General features: G+C 41.9%; 1 protein-coding gene across 4 annotated transcripts in view; it reads left to right on the top strand.

Moving 5' to 3' along the window:
* Positions 1-20,154, top strand: part of rtkna (rhotekin a) — a 53,829-nt gene that overhangs the window by 4,476 nt on the left and 29,199 nt on the right. Inside the window, exon 1 of one of the 4 annotated variants that reach the window (XM_026187311.1) lies at positions 10,846-12,419. The exons of the other annotated variants lie outside the window; for them this stretch is intronic. Coding sequence (XP_026043096.1) covers positions 12,324-12,419 — 96 coding nt within the window. The 5' untranslated portion in view covers positions 10,846-12,323. Of the gene's footprint in view, positions 1-10,845; positions 12,420-20,154 lie in introns of those variants that run through there. 4 annotated transcript variants of the gene reach the window in all.

The raw sequence follows: 20,154 nt of genomic DNA, 5'->3' as shown, positions 1-20,154 counted from the left end.
TTTGATGTTTTAACCAGTAAATGTTTAACTTTTCTTTTCTTTTTTTTAATGGCGACGTCATTGCGGAGGACTTTTCCCACGCAGCGTCTGTGAGCTCGCACAAATTTTAAATTGTTTAATCTCGGTTTCATCGAGCCTCGGGTAAAATTCAACCAATGGCCAGCCATTGTTCCCCGTGGTAATGGCTGGACTGTTTGCCTAATGTGTTTGATGATAGTGAGAACAAAGCTTTATTCTTCAAATAAAGTATTAAATAGATTCTAACTTCTTTCACTGTTGAACTCAACCCACGTGCCAATTTCTATTATTTTCATGCAAGGCAAGGTTATGCTGTAGTTTATTATTTAACACAACGATCTGTTGTTTGGCATGAAAACTCACATCAACAATTCTTAATGTCTTAATAGTGATTTGAGTCTAATTTATTCATTTACTCAGTGAGTGAGCTATTCAAAGAAACAGCTGACAGTCACCTCGTAGTCTAGGTGTGTCTACAAAAGCCCTTAAGCTCTTGTATTGACAGTATAATATAAACTAAATTGCCATTGCAACACTGACTCAGTTGTTTGAATTTCATCATTGCTGTGAGTCTTTACATTTGCCAAGGGGAAAAATATTGTGTTACATATAAAACAAAATGTACAGTACACCTGTTGGTTGGGGTTTCTGTGACCCACAAACATGCACGCATCATTAGACTCAGAGATACAGAATGTCCTTGTGTGCTGGCAGCACTTTCCTCACAGCCTTATCTTATCTATAAGGCCCATTGGGTGGATAAAACTTTTAATGCTTGGGTTGCAGAGATGGTTAGTCTCATGATGGTAAAAGATAAAACTACATTTCAGGGTTATTGTGGGGACTTTTCATTTTTAGGCAATCAGTGTTAGCGCACTACTTTCTTACCCTCTATTGTGGCTTTGTTACAGTATTCTAGTTCAGTGATCTACTTCCAGCTTCTTGCTGCTGTGAATGGAAAGTTAGGCTGCCTTTGTGTAAGGACATAAGTGTTCTTGTCTTGCTGTGTGGTTAGTGTCTCTATTTGGCAGCTGGTGTCAGGGTGCAGTTTAACAGCTGAGGGTCTGCTGCTTCTTATGTTGCAAGTAAACCCCACCCAAACACTGATATGCACTTTTGCACATTAAAGGGTTTTGTTGTGAACAAGGCGACAAGACCGATAGCAGAACAGGCGTGTAAAATATACATATAGGCACATAGAGGAAGTGAGTCACACTTACAGCCAGTATCTAATTCACACATGTCTGTACATTGTGAAGTCCCTGCCTACCGTACCAACAAGTATTATGAATGAAAGCTTATGTTTTAAACTTGCTGTTAATCATTCATGTGATCATTCGGTCATCCCCTGCCTCATACGCATACACAGACACACACATACAGACAGTGACTAAGCACCAGTGTCTCTCTGAGTAAGGTCCATTGCATATTCTCCTTTGTTCACCCAGCATACGCTGTCCTGTGTAAGGCTGTCACTGGCAGTGATTCGGTTAACAGACAGACAGAGAGCTAAGTATTGAAGGCTTAATCACTGGATACTTTCCCACTCTCCCAGATGGGAAACTTCCTCCATGCATCATCAGAGCTGTCTCACTCAGTTACTACCTCAGTTAGTGAGGTGGATAAAGCTTTTGAGTCAGAGTAACCCAGACCTGTTGCCATACAAGTCCCTTCTTGTCTCCATCCTCTCGTAATATTGGGAAAGAGGGTAATGTTACAATGGAAGGATTTGTGTTCGTCCGTTGTTGTGAACTAAGCTCACGTATATGTGTATGAATGGCTGCAACATGGCATTAAAGAAATATGAAATGAACTAGAATAGGCTCTGAATAAGGTAGTAGAACAGCGCTGTGTGATTTCCTCTGGATTGTATGACAGAAATGGTAAATTTAATGGAATGTAGAGCAGGTAAACCCTTTGTTCTGTATCCGTTTGCCAGTCCTTGTTCTTCTAATTCTATCATTCCTAACACCTTCTTTCTCCCAAGAGCCATATTATGTGGGCCACTCCACTGCTTTCGGGCTCAGATCCCCTGATGAAACAGGGAAATGGGTCCATTTTGACACATACTTCAGGGCTAACCCACTTTACTGATCCAGATTCTTTACTTATGGAAAGCCACAGACGATTTGGTTTATGTTCCTTTAGTCTCTGTTTTTTAAATTAAATTTTTTTTTTTTTTTATTATTCAGCCAACTTGTTCAGCCAAGCTCAAACACACTGCACAACATCATTTGACTGTCTTATGTTAGAAGTATCTTCTTCCTTCTAACACAAGACCCCCACTGAGTACAGCTTTGTTAAACATTGACAAAAAGGCACACATGCACACCCAAATTCCAACATGCGGTATCATTTACAGTCCGAGGCACTTGTCGTCAGCCCCTTTTATTACCGAGGGCTTAGAAACATGAGCGGCTTTGTCTCCATGAAGAAAAATGCCATTCTCTGACAAACATGCTGTGCTTGAAATAGAAATCTTTGTAGATGTTGGCGTTTGTATGTCGCGCTTGGAATTTGGGTTTATGAAATTATAAAACCCCCGAGGTTTGAGGTTTCCTACATCTTGTATGGCCCTAGAAGCCAAAGAGGGCAACAGTGAGGGGGAAAAAACTCGCTTTGCACGCTGTGTGGGTTCATTGCAACATTTCATATTCTAACTTTAGCCTGTAACTTCGCCAGGGACAAGTCATTAACCTTCAATTCCACACATTCAATAAGGCTGAAGGATATGGGGCATGTCTATGTCAGCCCACTGTGCTACACCTTTTTCTACAGCTCTTTTTGTTCTGGTCTTGTCTTTCATTTCTTTTTCTGCACAAAGAGGCTTATAACCACCTAACATTAATATGAAATAGATAGAGTCAGGGCCTCTCTTTTATACAGGGGAACGCACAGTGAAAGGAATCAATACTGAGAAATGTTCAGAGGGGCAAGCGGGTGTGTTGTGCATGCCCGTTCCTGCACTGATCCAGGCTTTTGTTTTCATTTTGTGTAATCTCACTGAGATACAAAGTGATGTGTTCAAGGTAAATGACCGACTGCACCCTACGGTGAACGGCATGTAATAACCGATAAACTGTGGATGTTTCAGATGTAGGTATTGTGTTGCTCTTTGTACCAAATAATTTAGTGCGGCGTTGGTTCTGAATTCACAGCCGCATCTTAAATTTGTTGCAGCGCAGCCTAATGGGGAGTTCTCTGAATGTTACCGTGGAGAGGAGAGGGCAAAGGGGGCACAAGCGCCAGCGATGTTCTCTGTTTTGTTGATGCCAAGCAGGTGTTTGACTTTATGAGAGCAGATGGTTCTACTATGCATGTCTGCTTTCCCAGCATGCTGCACAGTGTACAAGTCCCTGCCAGCATGCCTGCGTCTTAATGTGTGTGTTTACTGGGCCCAGTGGCAGACGGTGCACTGTCACATATTGTAGTAAGGCTGGGTTTTTTGCTCATGTCTCAGCACTTATTTTCTGTGGTCTGTCCCTGTGTTTTTTCGTTATTGCCTACCTCAAGGAACGAAAGCGATCATTGTAGGTGTTCACTCATGCGGATTTTTGATGTTTAATTATGCATGCCGTCAGATATGAATGATACTCTGAATACCTTTGTGACTATACCATCAAATGTGAGCCGCATTTCGATGTGAAAAAGCACTTGTAGTGTCAATCATATTGCCAAAAAGATATTAGGTAGAGCAGATCGAATGCCAGTTTGCATCGTTTGACAGCAGTAAAATAGGATGGCCAATCAGGGCTTCAAAATGTCATAACAGCACAAAGGAAAAATCAGTCAAAAACTGCCTTAAAAGTATTTCACAGCATGCAGCCATCTGATACACCTTTATAGTAGTGTTCGTGGTTTTGTTGGACTTTTCTTGTACGTCACACTGAAATACACTGCAATCAATCAATCTTGTGATTAATTGTCTAGCCAGAAAATGAACTTTTCTGCTAATTACAGCTTCACAGATGCTATGATGTGCTGTTTTATGTTTCATAGTTAATTTAAGAAAATCAATTGGAGGCATTGTTTGAACAAAAGGGTAATTTGAAGAAGGCACTTAGAGTTTGAAGAATTCTTATGGAAGATTCTGCTACACTGCTCAAAAAAACAGTCAGTTAAACTTCATGGATATTGATCTGGTCAGTTAAGTAGCAGAGGGGGTTGTTAATCAGTTTCAGCTGCTTTGGTGTTATTGCAGTTAACGATGGGTGAAGTCGAACAACAATAGGGCAATCCCCAAAGCAGGAATTGTTTTACAGGTCAAGATTACTGGCATTTGTTCCTACCTCATCTTTTCATTTGACTAGTGTCAGTGTCACTACTTGTAGCATAAGGTGATACCTGGACCCTACAGAGGCTGCACACAATCCTCTAGGACAGAACATCAACATTTGTCATTGCCAGACGGTTTGCTGTGTCTCCCAGCACAATCTAAGAGCATGGAGGAGATTCCAGGAGAGACGGCAGTTGTTCTAGGAGAACTGGACAGGGCCGTAGAAGGTCTTTAACCCATCGGCGTGACTGGTGTCTGCGCCTTTGTGCCAGAAGGACCAGCATGAGCTCGGCCAGAGCTACAAAATAACCTTCAGCAGGCTACTGGTATGAATGTCTCTGACCAGACAATCAGAAACATAATTCATGAGGGTGGCCTGAGGACTAAGCATCCTTTAGTCTTCCCTGTGCTCAATGCCATAGAATACCATAATTGGCAGGTCCATCGCCGACCTCCTGTGCTTTTCACAGATGAGAGCAGATTTATCCTGAGCATATGTAGCAAATGTGAAAGGGCGTGGAGAAGCTGTGGAGAAAGCATCATGTCCAGCATATTTCTTTCCTTAGATTTCTGGCATGTCTTTAAATTCTGTAAGTTGAATGAACCTTTCCCTCAAATTATGTGACATCCTTTTCTTCTTAAAACATAACCCAGTTCATTTCAGTATAGATATCCGGCATGATTGTTTTCCCCATTGACATCTGATGTGCTTCTAAACAGTGTATTTGTTGAAGTTAGGTTAAATTAATACTTCACTAACTGAAGAAAAAGCGCAGTACAAAATCACCGATGTGTATAAAAAAAATTAAACCCAACATGTTGTTGGTTTTACATAAAGGGCACATTATGCATTATTATCTTTCTGTGCCTGTGTCCAAACTCAACCCTCACTGCATAATTCCCCCGAGTACAATGAGCCAGCCAGTCAGAAAACCTAAGAAATGCTAGTGGCTGCGAGATAAATCATTTGCACGGTGTCATGTGAATATGAAAGAAACATTTTTATCAAGAAGTTAATTCCAGTGCTGAAGATTATTTTTTGAATATTCTGAATCGAGGGGGGAATTTATAAACAACGAAGACCTTCAGTTCGTATAAGGTAATGCTGCCTTTCCATACCTTTTTGATTAAAATGCCACATTAGGTCCTCTCCCTCCTCGTTCCAAGCTGGCAAAAGTATTAAACCTAGCATAAAGATGCAGTGTTTGTTTGATTTGTAGTTTCCTGAATGTCTCCTCTGCAGGTGTTTAGTCTTGTATTGTTTCTGCAGATGTTTCAATTAGTGGCTCTTGCTTTGGTTTTTACCCACAAACAAACAGCGCCTTGGCATTAATCAGTGATAAAAATAAGTTTTATAGTCCAGCAGGCATGACCTCATGCCTAATAAAACTACAGGTTTTCAACCTTTTGTTTTTATAATCTTACTGTTTATATTTGGAAACATTGTCCTCTTCTTCTTCTTTTTGAACTTCTCGTGTCTGTGAAAGTCATCTTTGTCACGTCTGGTTTTAGTTAGAGCTTTTTTTACATCCTTTTCCCTTTTTTTGTTGTTCTTGTTTTTTTTTTTACTTCCCCAGATTAGAGGCTTTTAAGTGCACCACACAGACATCAAAGCTTTTTCACTTCAGGCTGTGTGTAACCATTATTTCTCTGTGAAGTACTCTGTAACTTGCACTGTTAAACAGTGTTTCCCTCGGCGGCACATCTTGCTGTTGCAGCTGCTTAATCTGCAGGGGGAGCCATTGTTCCATTTCACATTGCACAGCTGCTGAGCCGCGTCTTTCCCTTCACAATTTTAAATGTTCACTTTATATTCATGTTACGGTCATGAATACTAATTTTAGAAAATCATTCACATTTTTAAAAAAAAACGTAAATGAATTGCCTTGGTGTACACATCCTCCCTGAGCCACACACATGTCCTTGTATATTGCACAGCCTGCACCCCCGAGGCAAGAAATCAATTGAGATGAATTTCCTAACGAGAGAGTTCCTCTTTCACTGAGATGTCTGGTCCTTCAGAGTGATGAGATGCTGCAGTCTCCTGTGACCAGCTGAGCTAGCGTTCCTGAAAGTCAGCAATGATTCTGGGGAGCAGCCAAACTGCCGCTGAACTGCTGAACTGTCTCTCTAGTCGTCTGTATTAGAGTCTGTTTTTCTTTCACAGCTATCAGTAAAATGGGTGATACTGAGAAATAAGATCAGCCCTCCAACTAAGCACTTAAAACACTCCCTGGCCTTCTACCCTGACTTAGGCAGCCTCCTCGCCCAGATCTTGTATGCTAACCCATGGGTTCGGGTGAAGGCATCTATTACAGTATGGGATTTCCAATGAAAGAAGAATATCTGTTGCGTGATTTGCAGCCGGATGTCTGACTTTTCATCTTCAGCGTTGCACACATCACCACAACATCCCCTTTACCTAACCTTAAAGTAGAAGCTCCATCATTTGGACAGATTTCTTATTAAGTGTATCACACTTCAAGCCGATACACCTAATAACAAGCTAGGCTGTTGTTGCGATTTACAATGTCATTACACCGTCTCTGCGCCTGAGTTATGACTCTGTGGCTGTCGCCGCAGGTTTTTCATGCTCTGTAACTGAGAACTGACCTCTGGAGGGGGTTTCCTTATGAAATGTCTGGTTTCACAGCTCATCACGCACGGCTCTCATCATGTTGAGCAGTGTCTGCCTTAAACTACCCTAACACTGCCAAGTAATTGAAGTCTTGTGATATTCCAGTCTGTTGAGTCAGATTTTCTGTTTCTGTGCGCCTGTTCTTACTTTGATCAGAGCATTTTTTTTCCCTCACTGTGTGCAATCACAAAATATTTTAATTTTATCTTAATGTAAAACAAAAAAAACTTCACCTTTGTGACTTTTTGTGTTAAATGTTGGTGTACAGCGGCTGATTTGGTGGTCTGGGAGGTCTTTTATTTTCTCTGTGTGACCAAAAATCTACTTGAACGTGTGAAAAACGTTTGTAACAATCCCGTTTCATTTTAACAACAGTATTTGCGAGCATGATCAAAGGCACTTGTCTAAATTTGGAGACCATTTTTCTTACAACTTGTTTATATCTATTTATGTCTAGATGTGCATTTGTGTATGTAAGCGTGGGTTGCTGTCTGTGTCCCTGTGTGTAATTTAAGCGAGTGGGAGTCGTGGTGGAGTTCAGATTTCAGATTTGGTTTTGATGATAGTCAGACTTCTTTGTTGTGGTTTGGGGCACGGCTGCCTGAGGCCCTCGTGTGGTTCCCTGCCCTGTTCTGCCGCCACACTGTGCCTCAGACCAAAGACAGCATTTAACTTTTTACACATATCGATTTACATAAAGAAATAATCCAGTTACTCATTAATGCTGATTAGAAGTTTAACATTACATTTGTTTGAAAATCACCAGTATGATTATTTTCTTTACACTCTTTTTTTTAATCTCCCTAATATTATTTTATATTTATGGATTGCTGGTCTAAACAATAGGAATACTCTGTGTTCAGATTTGTGGGATCTGCCGATGATGTTTTATTACAACATGTCTTTCTGCTTTTTGACATTTGAAAACATTTGATAAAGGATAGTTACTGAATTTTGGAAAATGTGACATTGTTGCTATTTAACAGACTCTCCCTTTGGACTCCAAGTGAAATTATTTGAGCAATCAGGCTTAACTGGTAAATCTGTTGATTAAAAACCTGTCTGATACACAGAATGCTACGTTTCCTGTGCCTGTAGTTTCCAAATTACTGTTGCAGAGAGGAAAGCATGCTAACATGCCATATTTGCTGATCATTTTTGACCAAATGATGCGAAAGCAAAAGTGAAGGGACAGTGAAGGTGATAAAATTTAAAAAATGTGTATGAAAGTCTAAAATAAGGGTAAAAGGTCACTCCTGGGTGAAACCTGGGTGTTTTGAATTGTGCCACCAAACCCAGCCCTTTCTGTCATTTATGCATGTCGAAGGTTTTTAAAGATTAAAACAATAATAAATCCGTCTTTAAGCCAAAGTACTTTTTTTTCCAACGTATACATGCACACTGCCGTTTTGCATTGTTATGTTTTTCTAACATAACAAAGTGTCTCCAGTATGCCTGTCCAACACAATAACATCAACCTCTTGTTTCTTTTCTTTCTCGCTAAATTGAAAAGCACCTCTGACTTCAGATTTACAGATGGGTGTCATGTTAAAGTGGAGAAAAAGACTTGTCCAAGTTGCACAGTTAAATTCTAAAAGAACAGCCCCACCATTGTTGTTTCGGCTAGATTCATGTATGCTAACCCAAGCAGTTGTGTCCCGAGCAGTTGCAGTGCTGACGGACAGTTTCTGTATATTATACAGCCAAGCGCCCAATAAAACCAGTTTGTGTTACATGTTGATGTGTCTCTGCTGTCAGACAGCCGAACAAGTAAAAAACATTGGCTGAACCATGCCCATTAAAACGCCTGTTAACTAGCTCTCACCTACTGCCATTTTCCAAGCTGCTGCTCTTTTATTCTAAATCCTGATTTGAATCCTGTTTGCCAAGTCACCACTCACTAAAGTTAAAAACAACAGCTGTGCTGTGGTTTTGACTATATTTACACAATATGTTGGAAGCGACAGAATCTTTCATTCAGGTCTGTTTCCTCTGTGGTCATCTGAACGTGCTGCTGCTGTGCTCTGTCACTCACAGACGTGAAGCTGAACGGACCGTGGGCAGCAGCACTTCTGCTGGAATTAGAACTACAGACAGTGAAACAGCCTGTTTGGAGCAGAGCTAAAATCAGGTTTATTATAGGCCTGGCAGAATGAAGGATCTGTCTGGTATCCTGAGCTGAAACTTGAAGTGCACATTGTGGAGATATGTGGGGCAATCTTATAACTTGTTAAAGCAGGTATAACAGCTTTTCATCCATCCATCTTTCGGAATTGTTTTTCCAACGTGAGGTAAGAGGCTGGGCACATTCTGGACAGGCTGCTGGTCCATCACAGGGCACAGGGCAGGTATAATATTTCCTGTTTAATGTTGTTTGGCAGAGCACCACCAGGTCACTCTGTGCTTTGACTCCAGTGTGTTTTCCTCCAGCCGATTAGGTGTACAGACAGGAAGTTTTCCATATTCCTCCACACTTCCTTTCAGGAACAACAGAGGCACCGGGTATTGTCTTTAGAGAGGTTCAACCCTCTGTGATTCTATTATGCAAGGTTCAGTGTGTGTGTGTGTGTGTGTGTGTGTGTGTGTGTGTGTGTGTGTGTGTGTGTGTGTGTGTGTGTGTGTGTGTGTGTGTGTGCGTGTGTGTGTGTGCGCGTGTGTGTGTGTGTCTTCTCTGTTTTCATTAAACCTCAGAGTTGGTGAGGGATTAACTGGTTGTGTAATACATTGGCTCCCTCATAGCAGCCAATTAGCACATCTGGCCCTGCTTCAGTCAGAAGAACAGTCACTGCTAATGCAACAGTCAATCAGGTAACTGCTATTTAACATCGCAAAATCGGTCAGGCCCAAAGGTGTCAGGCTTCTACACATCCCTCTAATCAGCTGTCTCTGGCTAGCTGAGTTTGCCCTATTCTCAGTGGCTTCGGGCCAAGATGCAGTGTTTGAGCTGGTTAAACCGCCTGTCAGTATGCCCTGTCATTGAGATAATAGCTGTTTTCTGTCTGTTTTTGTTCAGCCTCTAGGCATTTGTCATAATATGTAAGTCTTTGTGGTTTACTGCAGGGAGATTTACCTGCAGCCAGTTCTGCCTCGGGGAACTGCTGCTGTTGTAATGGAGCTTAAGGACAAACTAAATAGATTAAGTGATATTGGAGTAGTTTATATATTTTATATAGATTTTATCTTTTGTTGTTTGTTCATTCTTTAAAAAAAACATAAAGATAAGATAAGCTGACTTATTAAGTTTGTTTCAGCCCAGGTTAGTACAGTAGTACAGAGTTCAGCATATTTCTGAGGTCTTGTTGGATTAACATTTTTCCATTTCAGCAGCATGCCAGGTCACCTTTCACAGAGGATCGGCTGCATGTGATTTTAGATTCTGAGTGATTTATGTATCCAGTCAGACGCACACACGCTCACACAAAGAGATGCCAAAAAGCACCTCTTTGCATTTTAACTCAACTATTTCTTTTTCCACCCCCGGAACAATAAATCTCCTGTCTTACTGCATATGTTGGTATCTGCAGCAGATTAGCCGGCTGATTTGAACTCTAAGGGTGGAGGCTTTTCTTGGGGAAATGACCTGGCTTACTGCTGGCGCCCCTGGCTCTGCCTCTTTGAGGTGAAAGGGCTTAATCAGCGCTTTTGTTTTCACTGTTTGCATGTGTTCACAAGTTTAGGAGACATGCTCCAGGGTGATCGAGTTCCATATGGACATGTGTGTAGAGAAGAGTCATCCCAAATATCTTGTAAAACTGAGGAATGTGGTGGGAAAACATCCTGTCACTATGTCATGTAACTTTGTTTTAAGGGATGATCTGACTAATGATGAATCCTTTCTGGTGACCTCTGACTCACCTCAGTGTTAAAGAGCAGAAGAATTTGTGTCCTTTTAATTAATGTGTCTGAGTGAGTAAGTAGCCTGCAAAATAACGCTGGTTTCCTGTTGAGGGGTCGGCTTGTGGTTTGCTCAGCACAAGGAAGGATACACGCATCACAACAGCGCGGACATGAGAATAGCGCACTGGAGAGGAGACTGGGGTGACTTTTGTTTTTTCTTCCACACCGTATTTTGTGTGGAGCAGATTCCGATTGACTGTAAACAGTTTTTCCCAGACATAAACGCAACCATCAGGGGAATTTGTGGCTGAAAGTCACATGGAGTGAAACTTTGGGATTCTCTCTGTTGAGAACACAGGAAACTGCAGCCAGCTGTGATCTTTGGAAAGGAGACCGACTTCTGGCGTGGAAAAAAGCGCTTTATTTTCAAAGTAGGGAATATTCTCGCTTTGATAAGGACCCCCACAACAACAACAAAAAAAATGACTTGAGGAACCCAAAATATTTGTTGGATATTTTAAGAATTTCCTGGAGAGTTAACAGTTGTCCACTGATACATGAAAGGTTTGCGCAGTCTGTTTTCAAAGCAGGTCTTTTTGAACTGTGCTCACGTCGCGTGACCCTGATCTATGTATATTGAGTGACTCTTTTGGGATACGTGATATTTTTTTAAAAAGTTAATCGTACAAAATGAGTCAAATATGAGTATTTCCACTGTTTAAATGTTTCCTGAAGCACCTCTTCTTGAATTAAGCCGGTTTTCTGTGATATTTCGGTGTACATTCCCACTCTTACTCCACTCTGACACTGTAATTCTCCATTTATTATCAGGCTATTAAGATGAACAAAGCTCTCCGCCCCGCTGTGCTTGCGTGCTGGTGCGGTATTTGCTTTATGTTTGTGTTTGCTTTATGGGCGTGAGTTCTGCTTTGGCAGTCTCTCTCTCTCTCTCTCCTCCGTTTCTTATTTTTTAAGAGTTATTATCAACACCAGAGGCGCGTCGTAGGGGTTAATTTAGCGCCGAGTTGGGCAGCGTGAGGGCGCACACAGTGGAGTAGTTGTGCCTATCATTCCCGCAGAGGCGATGCCCTTTTGTGGAAAGGTCTCTTGTCAAAGAGGACAGACGGCGTTCACAGTCGGGACACAGAGACACAAAGAGAACAATTGCATTTTAAAAGCCTCCATTCTTTTCCAGCTGCCGCTGGGTGTTGACTGTGGGTGTTTGAGAGGATCGTTGTCGCCCGGAGAGAAAAAGTACAGAAGAAGAATACGCGCCGTGAACGAGTTGGGGGAATTTTATGGACAGGGTTGCTACAGTGCAGTCGATGCTGTCATGCACTCCACCTCTTGTCTGCTTTCCCGGTCCTACTAGGCTTGTTTTGGATGCGGAGAGGAACTTTTACGCGTTGTTTTACGCACTGATTTCTTTCTTAATCATTGACGACTGAACAGGACACTGCCATAATGAACTCAGTGTCCCCGGTTCCTGCGGGGTAGGGGTCTGAACTCAACAACTTCAAAAGGAAGTCAATCTTTTCGTTACCTGCCTAAAGGATGCCAGTTGATAAGCACGCAAACATGGAGGAAAAACTGTGGATACTGGAAGATCTCAATATGATGTACATTCGTCAGATTGCGCTCAGTTTGCAGGTAAAAGAGCAGATTTAATTTTGTTATGGGCAATCGCCTCTGTCTGACTTTTGCAAGCTTGTTTTATGTTTGTTGCTGGCATTGCTGTGTCTAGTTTACAGCATTTCAAAGTTGGGTATGTTAGCAAAAGTGTTTTGTTTTGGGGGTTTTTTAAATTAATTTTTGTGTCCCGATTGATCAACTGTGAGCACAACCAGTTTGGCCGATAAATGAAATTCTACTTTCAAATATGTGCTCCCCAAAGTACAGTGCATCCTCTGTCTGCAGTCTGCAGCTGTTGCAAAGTTTACAGAGGGGTTGTTTGAGGAATCTTTCTATGTGACAAACAAGTTGCACTGACGCTGGTGCGGGCTCTTCTTTTTACAGATGGCAAAGCTCTTACTGACAGCAAACAGAAAACAACACTGCATGCCATCCATCTCTCCCTCAGTGTCTCCCCTCCCAACTGGGGTTCACACACAGTCCACAGCTGCACATGTGGGCCTCACAAGTCCCTGTGGGAGTGTGCATGCATGTCTGTATGTGAGAAAGAGTGTGCTATTGTGCTCCGAGTAAGACACAGAAGGGAATCAATCCGTTTAATTTGACAAAAGCTTTATTGAGCATGCACTATCTAACCTCCGTCCTTTTGCAAATCACCACTGTCTTTGTTCCTCTTTCCTTTTTGGAGGAAATACCTGAAGAATGAGTGCTTCATTCAATAGAGTTAAAAGGCAGAAGAGACATATGGCCATTGGAAATGCTACAGGAATGTCAAAGAGATATTCTAATATTCTTTCTTTTCTGTCTGTATAAGCTGAAAAAAATATTGCCTGTCTGTGCTGCAGCTGTGTCAGAGGTTTCAAAAGCAGAGAGTTTGTTTCTCACCATGTCAACAGAACTCTAGTCCAAAAAGTCTTACACTGTGTGACATGGAAGCAATATAAGAGGTGATATTACTCATGCTGTGTTGTACCTGCAAGCATTTGGCATTGTTTTTGAATTTGAAGTGTTTCTTTGTTTGTGTACCCATGCCAAGTGCCACAGAGCATGCCAGGTGTCTGGCTTTTCATCACATAAGGGAAGAAGCTATGAAGTCATGGAGACTGCTGCCAACTCCAGGTTAAGTGAGGCCTGGTATATTCTTTTTTTCTAGGATGCTTTGGTTTTTCTGACTCTTGAACTGTCTTTGAATGTATCATTCAATTTGCTCAAGAATATCTTTATAGTATGTGTGCCTAAAAATAGCTACACAAGTTCTTAATGACAACGTGATCAAACACTAATCAGGGTGTTAGTTTCTGCTACAGAGGCTCTTTTGATGAAGAATGCTGTTTACTGCTTGGACATAGACCAGAAAATGGTGCGTTGTCTGAGTATTAAATCTAAGGCATTACTGTGGAATGTAGATAACGAGGAGTTTCTGTCTCAAGATCTTTGTGCTTGTAAGCATTGAGCCGTCTCGGTTCCAGTTTAATTTTTGTAAATGCAATTACAAGGGTAGACGTGTGCAATAACAAGATGATGGCCTCTAATTCAGTCATGTGGGAAAGTTTTCTTGTTGCTTCCCCTGCTTCACAGGGAGTTCAAAGGTGAAGTGTCAGCTGCAGAGAGGCTTTACTCTGCATTAACCTGTGGGAATTTCAGTGTGGTGGATGGCCTTGCTCCATACTTTTGACTGGTAAACACTCAGTTGTTTGCTCAAATGCTCATTCATTCACCCGCCCCCCTGCCACAATTTCTTCTGTGCCTGGGTGGTTTTATGAAACAAGGATTCTTTGACTGAGCTGCACTGCATGGCCCACACTGACTGCAATTTCAGCTAGCTATGGATGTTTTTTGCTCCAGGGTCTTTCATAAGTGTCCTTTAGGATCATCAGAGCTTGCAGTTATTACATGTGAGCCCTTTTCTCCTCCATGTGATTTTTTTTCTCCCCTGCGGCAACATAACTTATATGTACAACATATCTGAGGGATGTAGAGGTAGTCCTTCTTTGTTATAGATTTTCTTCACTGATTATTTCAGAAGAGAAGAGAGCATTTCAAAAGAAAAAATTAAGGAGATTGCACATAGGTGTACTGAGGCGCTGAGGCATTATTCAAGCATTTATAATTGTAGAGTTAGGAGGGAGGAAGGAACATTTATTTTCAAGCTCAGTAGGATGCAACATTTCTCCTCTTCATGTTTTTACAAGTCTGTTAGAGTAGCTGTTGCTACATTCGTGGTTCAGATGTTTTCAATATTCTGTCTCTTTTATGAGGCCGTACCATAGTTGTGGTAGTTTCTTCTTTAGCTCTACATACATGTTAAAAGCATTTGCGTTGCAGGATGCAGGATTTACCCCAAAGGAGACATAGCTGATAGGAAAACAGGAAATGGTCATGAGTAGTTATTGTTTCCCACCAGGAGAGACAACATGATGTCATCGAACCCATTGACATTACTGGTCATATATCCCCCATACTAAGCCGGATATAACTTTTTTTTTCTTATTTACTTCATACTGATTGCTAGTTTCTGGTCTACTTCTTCTTCTGAGTTGCAGAGTTAAATGGTGACATTTGCAACTATTCTTCTGAGGTCTTGTTTTTTTGCTCAAGTTGCAAAATGAGGATTTGTGCACAGCGCTTTAGCCTGTAGGTCAGTCATTGTTTAGGAAAATACAATTCTTTCTCTGTGTTTGTTGTCTTCCTGCTGCTTTTCATGCCCGTGATGTCGTCTGATTAAAGAATAATGAGATTCTCTTTTTCTGGATTCTGCCACAGTTGTTAGATATGTTGATATGATGACCCAGCATCATTTGCTGAACATGAGGAGAGCACAAACTGGAAGCGTAGACAAGTAAAGTCAAAAACAGCTGCTGAAGAGCAGCAGTGACTTTAGTCATGCAGTCATGGTCAGTCATCTCTAACCCCGGTTAACTGTGAGCTCATATTGGGGGTGGTGGGGGGTCATATGGGAGTTTCTCTCTGCCTTACCCGAGAGTCGTATTCGATTGGTCACACGCTCCCAAAACCTAAACTTAGCTGAGGCCATGCCTCAGATATTTTTACAGATTCTGGACTCTGCCATAAATATCCGTCGACTCATATTCACGTCTCTTCGTCTGTTCATCTGTCCCCTTGTGTGCATGTTGTCATGTGCTTGAGAACATGCTTCAGTTATATAACCACACACACAGACACACAAAGTGTGCGCTCCGGTAGCAGAAATTTCTTAGCTCCGAGCCCTTTAGACCCCACCAATGCCATTTCTAAATGGAGGCGGTGTTGGAGGGGCAAAGGCCAGACTGATAGCAGTTAATCCGTATCTGCCTTGGGACAGTAAACCAGTATCTTGGGCCCTGTAACTGGAGGGTTTGATGCGCCAATGACGAATGCGTAGCAAGAGCAAAGGTTAATCTTTTTTTCTTTTTTTTTTAATGGACAGAAATGGTGCAGATTTAGTCATTCCACTGGTGTCCCTAGACTATAGTTTTTGCTATTTAATGTTTTTTTTTCTGTTGTTATTCTCCTTCATCTTGTTGTTGTGTTTCTGATCTATATTCATTTTCACCATGAATTTAATCACTATATGTTTCATTCATCCTTTTGTCTAATGAATTTCAGCATTCAAGCCCACCATACCCCGCTAATGAAGCACCTAGTCAGTAGATGAAGTCTGCATGCGCGTGCATCTGTAGGTGCGCATGTCTGTTGGTTCAGCCGGGAGGCTCATAGCCTGTGTTACAGCAGACACAAGTGGAACGTATGCTAAATCTAACAGCACTTGTTCACTTTTGATACAGGATACACAAGTCAAGTCTCAGCCAAAACACATTCCTCTGCAACAGACCACTTGATTGCGCTCCACTGCTTGCTGTGTGTGTATCTTTGTGCTTCTAAGAATGTGTGTAAGTAAATATTTGCAAAGAGTAATGATCCACTACTGTGAGCTATTTAATCTTTTATTTGATTAGAGACCTTTGGTTTAATGCCCTGGATTTCAGTGTCAGTGTAAGTTGTTATTTAGCTGTTTTCATTTGATCTGAATTAAGATGAAAGGTGTTGAAGCGATTTTCTACAACCTCAAATGGGTGGAAATAGCCGCACTTATTTACTTATAAGAATCATGTATATGTGTTTTAGCCTGATTGCTGTGTGTTTTTGACTTCTGTGCCATGGATTACTACAGTACCTTCCAGTTCTTTCAGTGCTGTATGCCAAAAGCAAGCACAGTGTGTAGGAGCTAGAGGAGAAAGGGGGCTTTGTATCACATCACACACACACACCCATTTCTTCCCACCGAGCCCTCTTCTTTCTTGGAACAGCACGTCTAGCTCCTTACTCACGGCCATCCAGCTAACGTCAATCCTGCTGACTGCAGTCCAAATCAGGTGGCTCCCCTCCTCACGCTTGCACCCCAACATTCCCTGTCCCCCATGGTTATTACCACAGTGCTGTGTACCTCAGTCCTCACCCCAGGCATCGCCCATTCAGCGGTTAGTAGGAACAGAACAGGTCTGAATAGGCGCTCTGTGCGAGCAGGAACCAGTTAGATGCTGGAGCCTGAGCCAGCTTCCTTTGAAAAACAGCAGGCGTGAGCCAGGAGAGTGAGAAGCAGAAAACAACATGCCAAAAGGTGTTGTTATTGGAACATCGACCTGCCTCCCTGCATCTTTCAAGCCTGCCTCATTTTGTCATTCACTTTCCTATCCCTGCTATTTGTCTCCGAAGCTATTGGATAGCCTCACTCTGTCTGCGCAACCGCCTCAGCTTATGTCGCTTTGTTTTCCCCCCACGTTGTGTTTTATCTAGCCCTCAAGCTTCACCTTTCTTTAATCCTCCAAAGAAAATTGGAGCTTCTTGAACTTGCCACTACAGGCATGATTCAAGCCTGCAGACTGGATTTGAATCTCTGCTTGACTTTTTGTGCATTCAAGCTCACAAGTCAGTGTCAAGCGTAGGAATTTAAAATGGTGTGTTCCATTTGTAAAATGTGAAATTAAAAACATCTGAGCGTGCCGGGGCTGGTGGCGCAGGCTGGTGGCGCAGGCTGGTTATCAGATGGTGGGAGCATACGTTGCGTTAAAAAAGAATATTTGGTTGTGTGTTTAATTAAGCCTGTAGATGTTGCTTTTGTGTTTGCATCCATATGGATACAATTTAAGCTTGCGAGACGAAGTCTGCATGGTGTTCATTATTGTGTGGAAGTTTATGAGTCTTGCAGACCATTTATTTTATGTCTTTGATGAGGTTTATGTACTGTATGTGTGGGATCTTTGCAGTGTGGATGATTGTGTTCAGTTTATTTATCTCCATCGTGTGCATCGCTGTTTTTTGATCTTTGATTGTCTTAAAATTGCTTGCATGCAATAGGAGCTCCATCAAACAGGTGGAAGCTTAACGTGATGGAGAACAAGTATGAACAGTTACCCCCATTAAACCAATCCATTACCCAGTGTGAATTCCCCTGCAGAAAGCATGACTAGCATCACTAATATACAACCCTTAAAGATGTCTCTTCAGGAGCAGCATGAGTTTGTGTCCCTGTGTTTCTACAGCAGTCCAAAGTGCCTAATTGAATCACTACTAACTGCAGGATGCTTTGCCACTGAGTTGCAGCATGCTTCTGAAGCGGTGTCGCTGGTGGGTGTCTGTGTTTGGCAGGTGGAACAACTCTGTCAGCATTTGCAGAGCTGCTGTCTGACCATCTGACAGTTCTGTCTTCATCAAGGACAAGAGGGATCTATTTAGCACTCTGATTTTCACATCATCTGTGAGACCTAGTATAATAGATTGTGGCTTGGCTGCTTTATTGTTAATGTTTGACTCATACAAATGTAAAATGACAGAAAGCAACCTGGCCAGCTTGTGTTTTATGCAGCTTGTCTCGGTTCTGTGGGTAGACGATGAATGGCTCTGCTGTAAAGGGAAACCTAAAGGCATAGGGGAATTCCAGGGTTTGGAGGCGGCACACAGCAGAAGCTGGGGCTTAAGACTGAGGTAGATCTGAGGGCCAAGGCTGCTGAATGGGGCCTCTTGTTGTGGTAGAGGGGTGTTGATTGGCATGGCAGAACTGTATGCCTCCCCCAGCCACGTCCCACACAAACTCTACTAGATCAAAAAAAAGCACAGTGTCTCATCATGATGATCTCACTGGAAGAAACTCTCCAGCTAGATGATGTCATGCTACTGTTTTGTAGTTGGGGTCAAAAGCTCAGGGTGATAATAGGAGGGTGTGTGTGTTGGATGGGTGTATATACTCCTGCTGGATGAATTTGACTGGAGCTGTTGTTCTAAAATCTTTGGTTTTAATCTCTTTCCTTCCTGCTTACACGTACACATATGCATACAGTTGTGATCAAAGCTTTACATCCGCTCATCATGGGCATGAATATCATGGTAATTTGGGGCTTTTAATGATTTCTTTCAACCGTTCTTGTTCTAGGGTGAATGATTGCACAGCATGCATTTTTAATGACTTTAAACCAAAATTGGGTGCACACGGTTGGATTTATTTGGGATTTTCTCTAATCTGCACAGGGTGAAATGTATACACACACTTGCACTAATATTTTGTTAAATGTCACTTAGCACGTCACACCTCGACCAGATGCTTTTGGTAGCCATCAGCAAGCTTCCATCATGCTACCACCACCATGCTTGACAGGTTGTACCACGGTACAGTGTTCCTCTTAGTTAACTGCGATGTTAAACTCACTTCACTGTGGACGGTGACACTGATGTCACAGGGACGGCTTTGATCACCAACTGCGAGGACATCAGCTGTGTGTGTTGTTATAGGCAGGTAATGAGTTTCCATATGTCACAATATCTGTTTCCAATCTTATCTTCTTTAGGAGATGAAAAGGTTAATCTAGCTTATCCTCACCAGGACTAAGAAGGTGGAGAGGGATTCTTATTGGCTCTGTAGAGGAGCATGTCTCAGTATTATTGGCTGAGACAGATAGTTAACTCTGCCGAAGACGCCGCCTAAACCAGTCTTTTCTGAAGCACTGTGTCATGGGTCAGCACGTCCCCATGCACAGACGGCCACTGGGTTATTACACAACTACACGAGTCAGTTCACTGAGGCGCTATTTCAGGCCCATAACAACACACACAGCTGATGTCCTCACAGTTGGTGACCAAAGCTGTGAAATCCATGAAGATTGACAGCGAGTGTATATATAACTGAATGCGATCACTGTTGATGCAACTTGCATAATATTCCAGGCAGCGTGTTTTATCACGCTGGCTGTTAGATTTCTGGTGTTTTAGTGATAATGAATGTCAGGGTCAATATTTTTATGTCTTTAGCAAAATAATAATTTAAATAACATTTTATATAACTCAGATTTACAGACTGCTGAAGCTCCACATAACTGTTACAGCTGTATTTAAGATACACAGTCATGAAAGATGAATAAATGCCACCTCTCATTTTATCTGTGTCTTTTGAAACTTCTGACAAATTAACAAAAGGAAATGAAATATCAATTTGCATATATGCAGCTTTAATTTATATATATTTGGTCTACATCTGGCATTTATGTGAAAGCATATGTCTGACTCTATATATATCTATCAGGTTTTTCAGGAAAGAAAAATATCACACTGAACATGTAAAGGTCTCAAACTTTCATACAGCCATACAGTGCCTGAGGCAGCCTGACACTGGGAGCAGATCAATGACCCTGTTTGTCTCTAGAGGTTGTAGTGTTCTCTTAAGGCCAGCAGGGGTCTTGTAGGCTCACCATCTTGAAAACAGAAG

The sequence above is a fragment of the Astatotilapia calliptera genome, chromosome 12, assembly GCF_900246225.1.
Source record: "Astatotilapia calliptera chromosome 12, fAstCal1.2, whole genome shotgun sequence".
Lineage (NCBI taxonomy): Eukaryota > Metazoa > Chordata > Actinopteri > Cichliformes > Cichlidae > Astatotilapia > Astatotilapia calliptera.
Note: the sequence above shows the minus strand (reverse complement) of the source record. Positions and strands in the feature narration are given on the sequence as shown.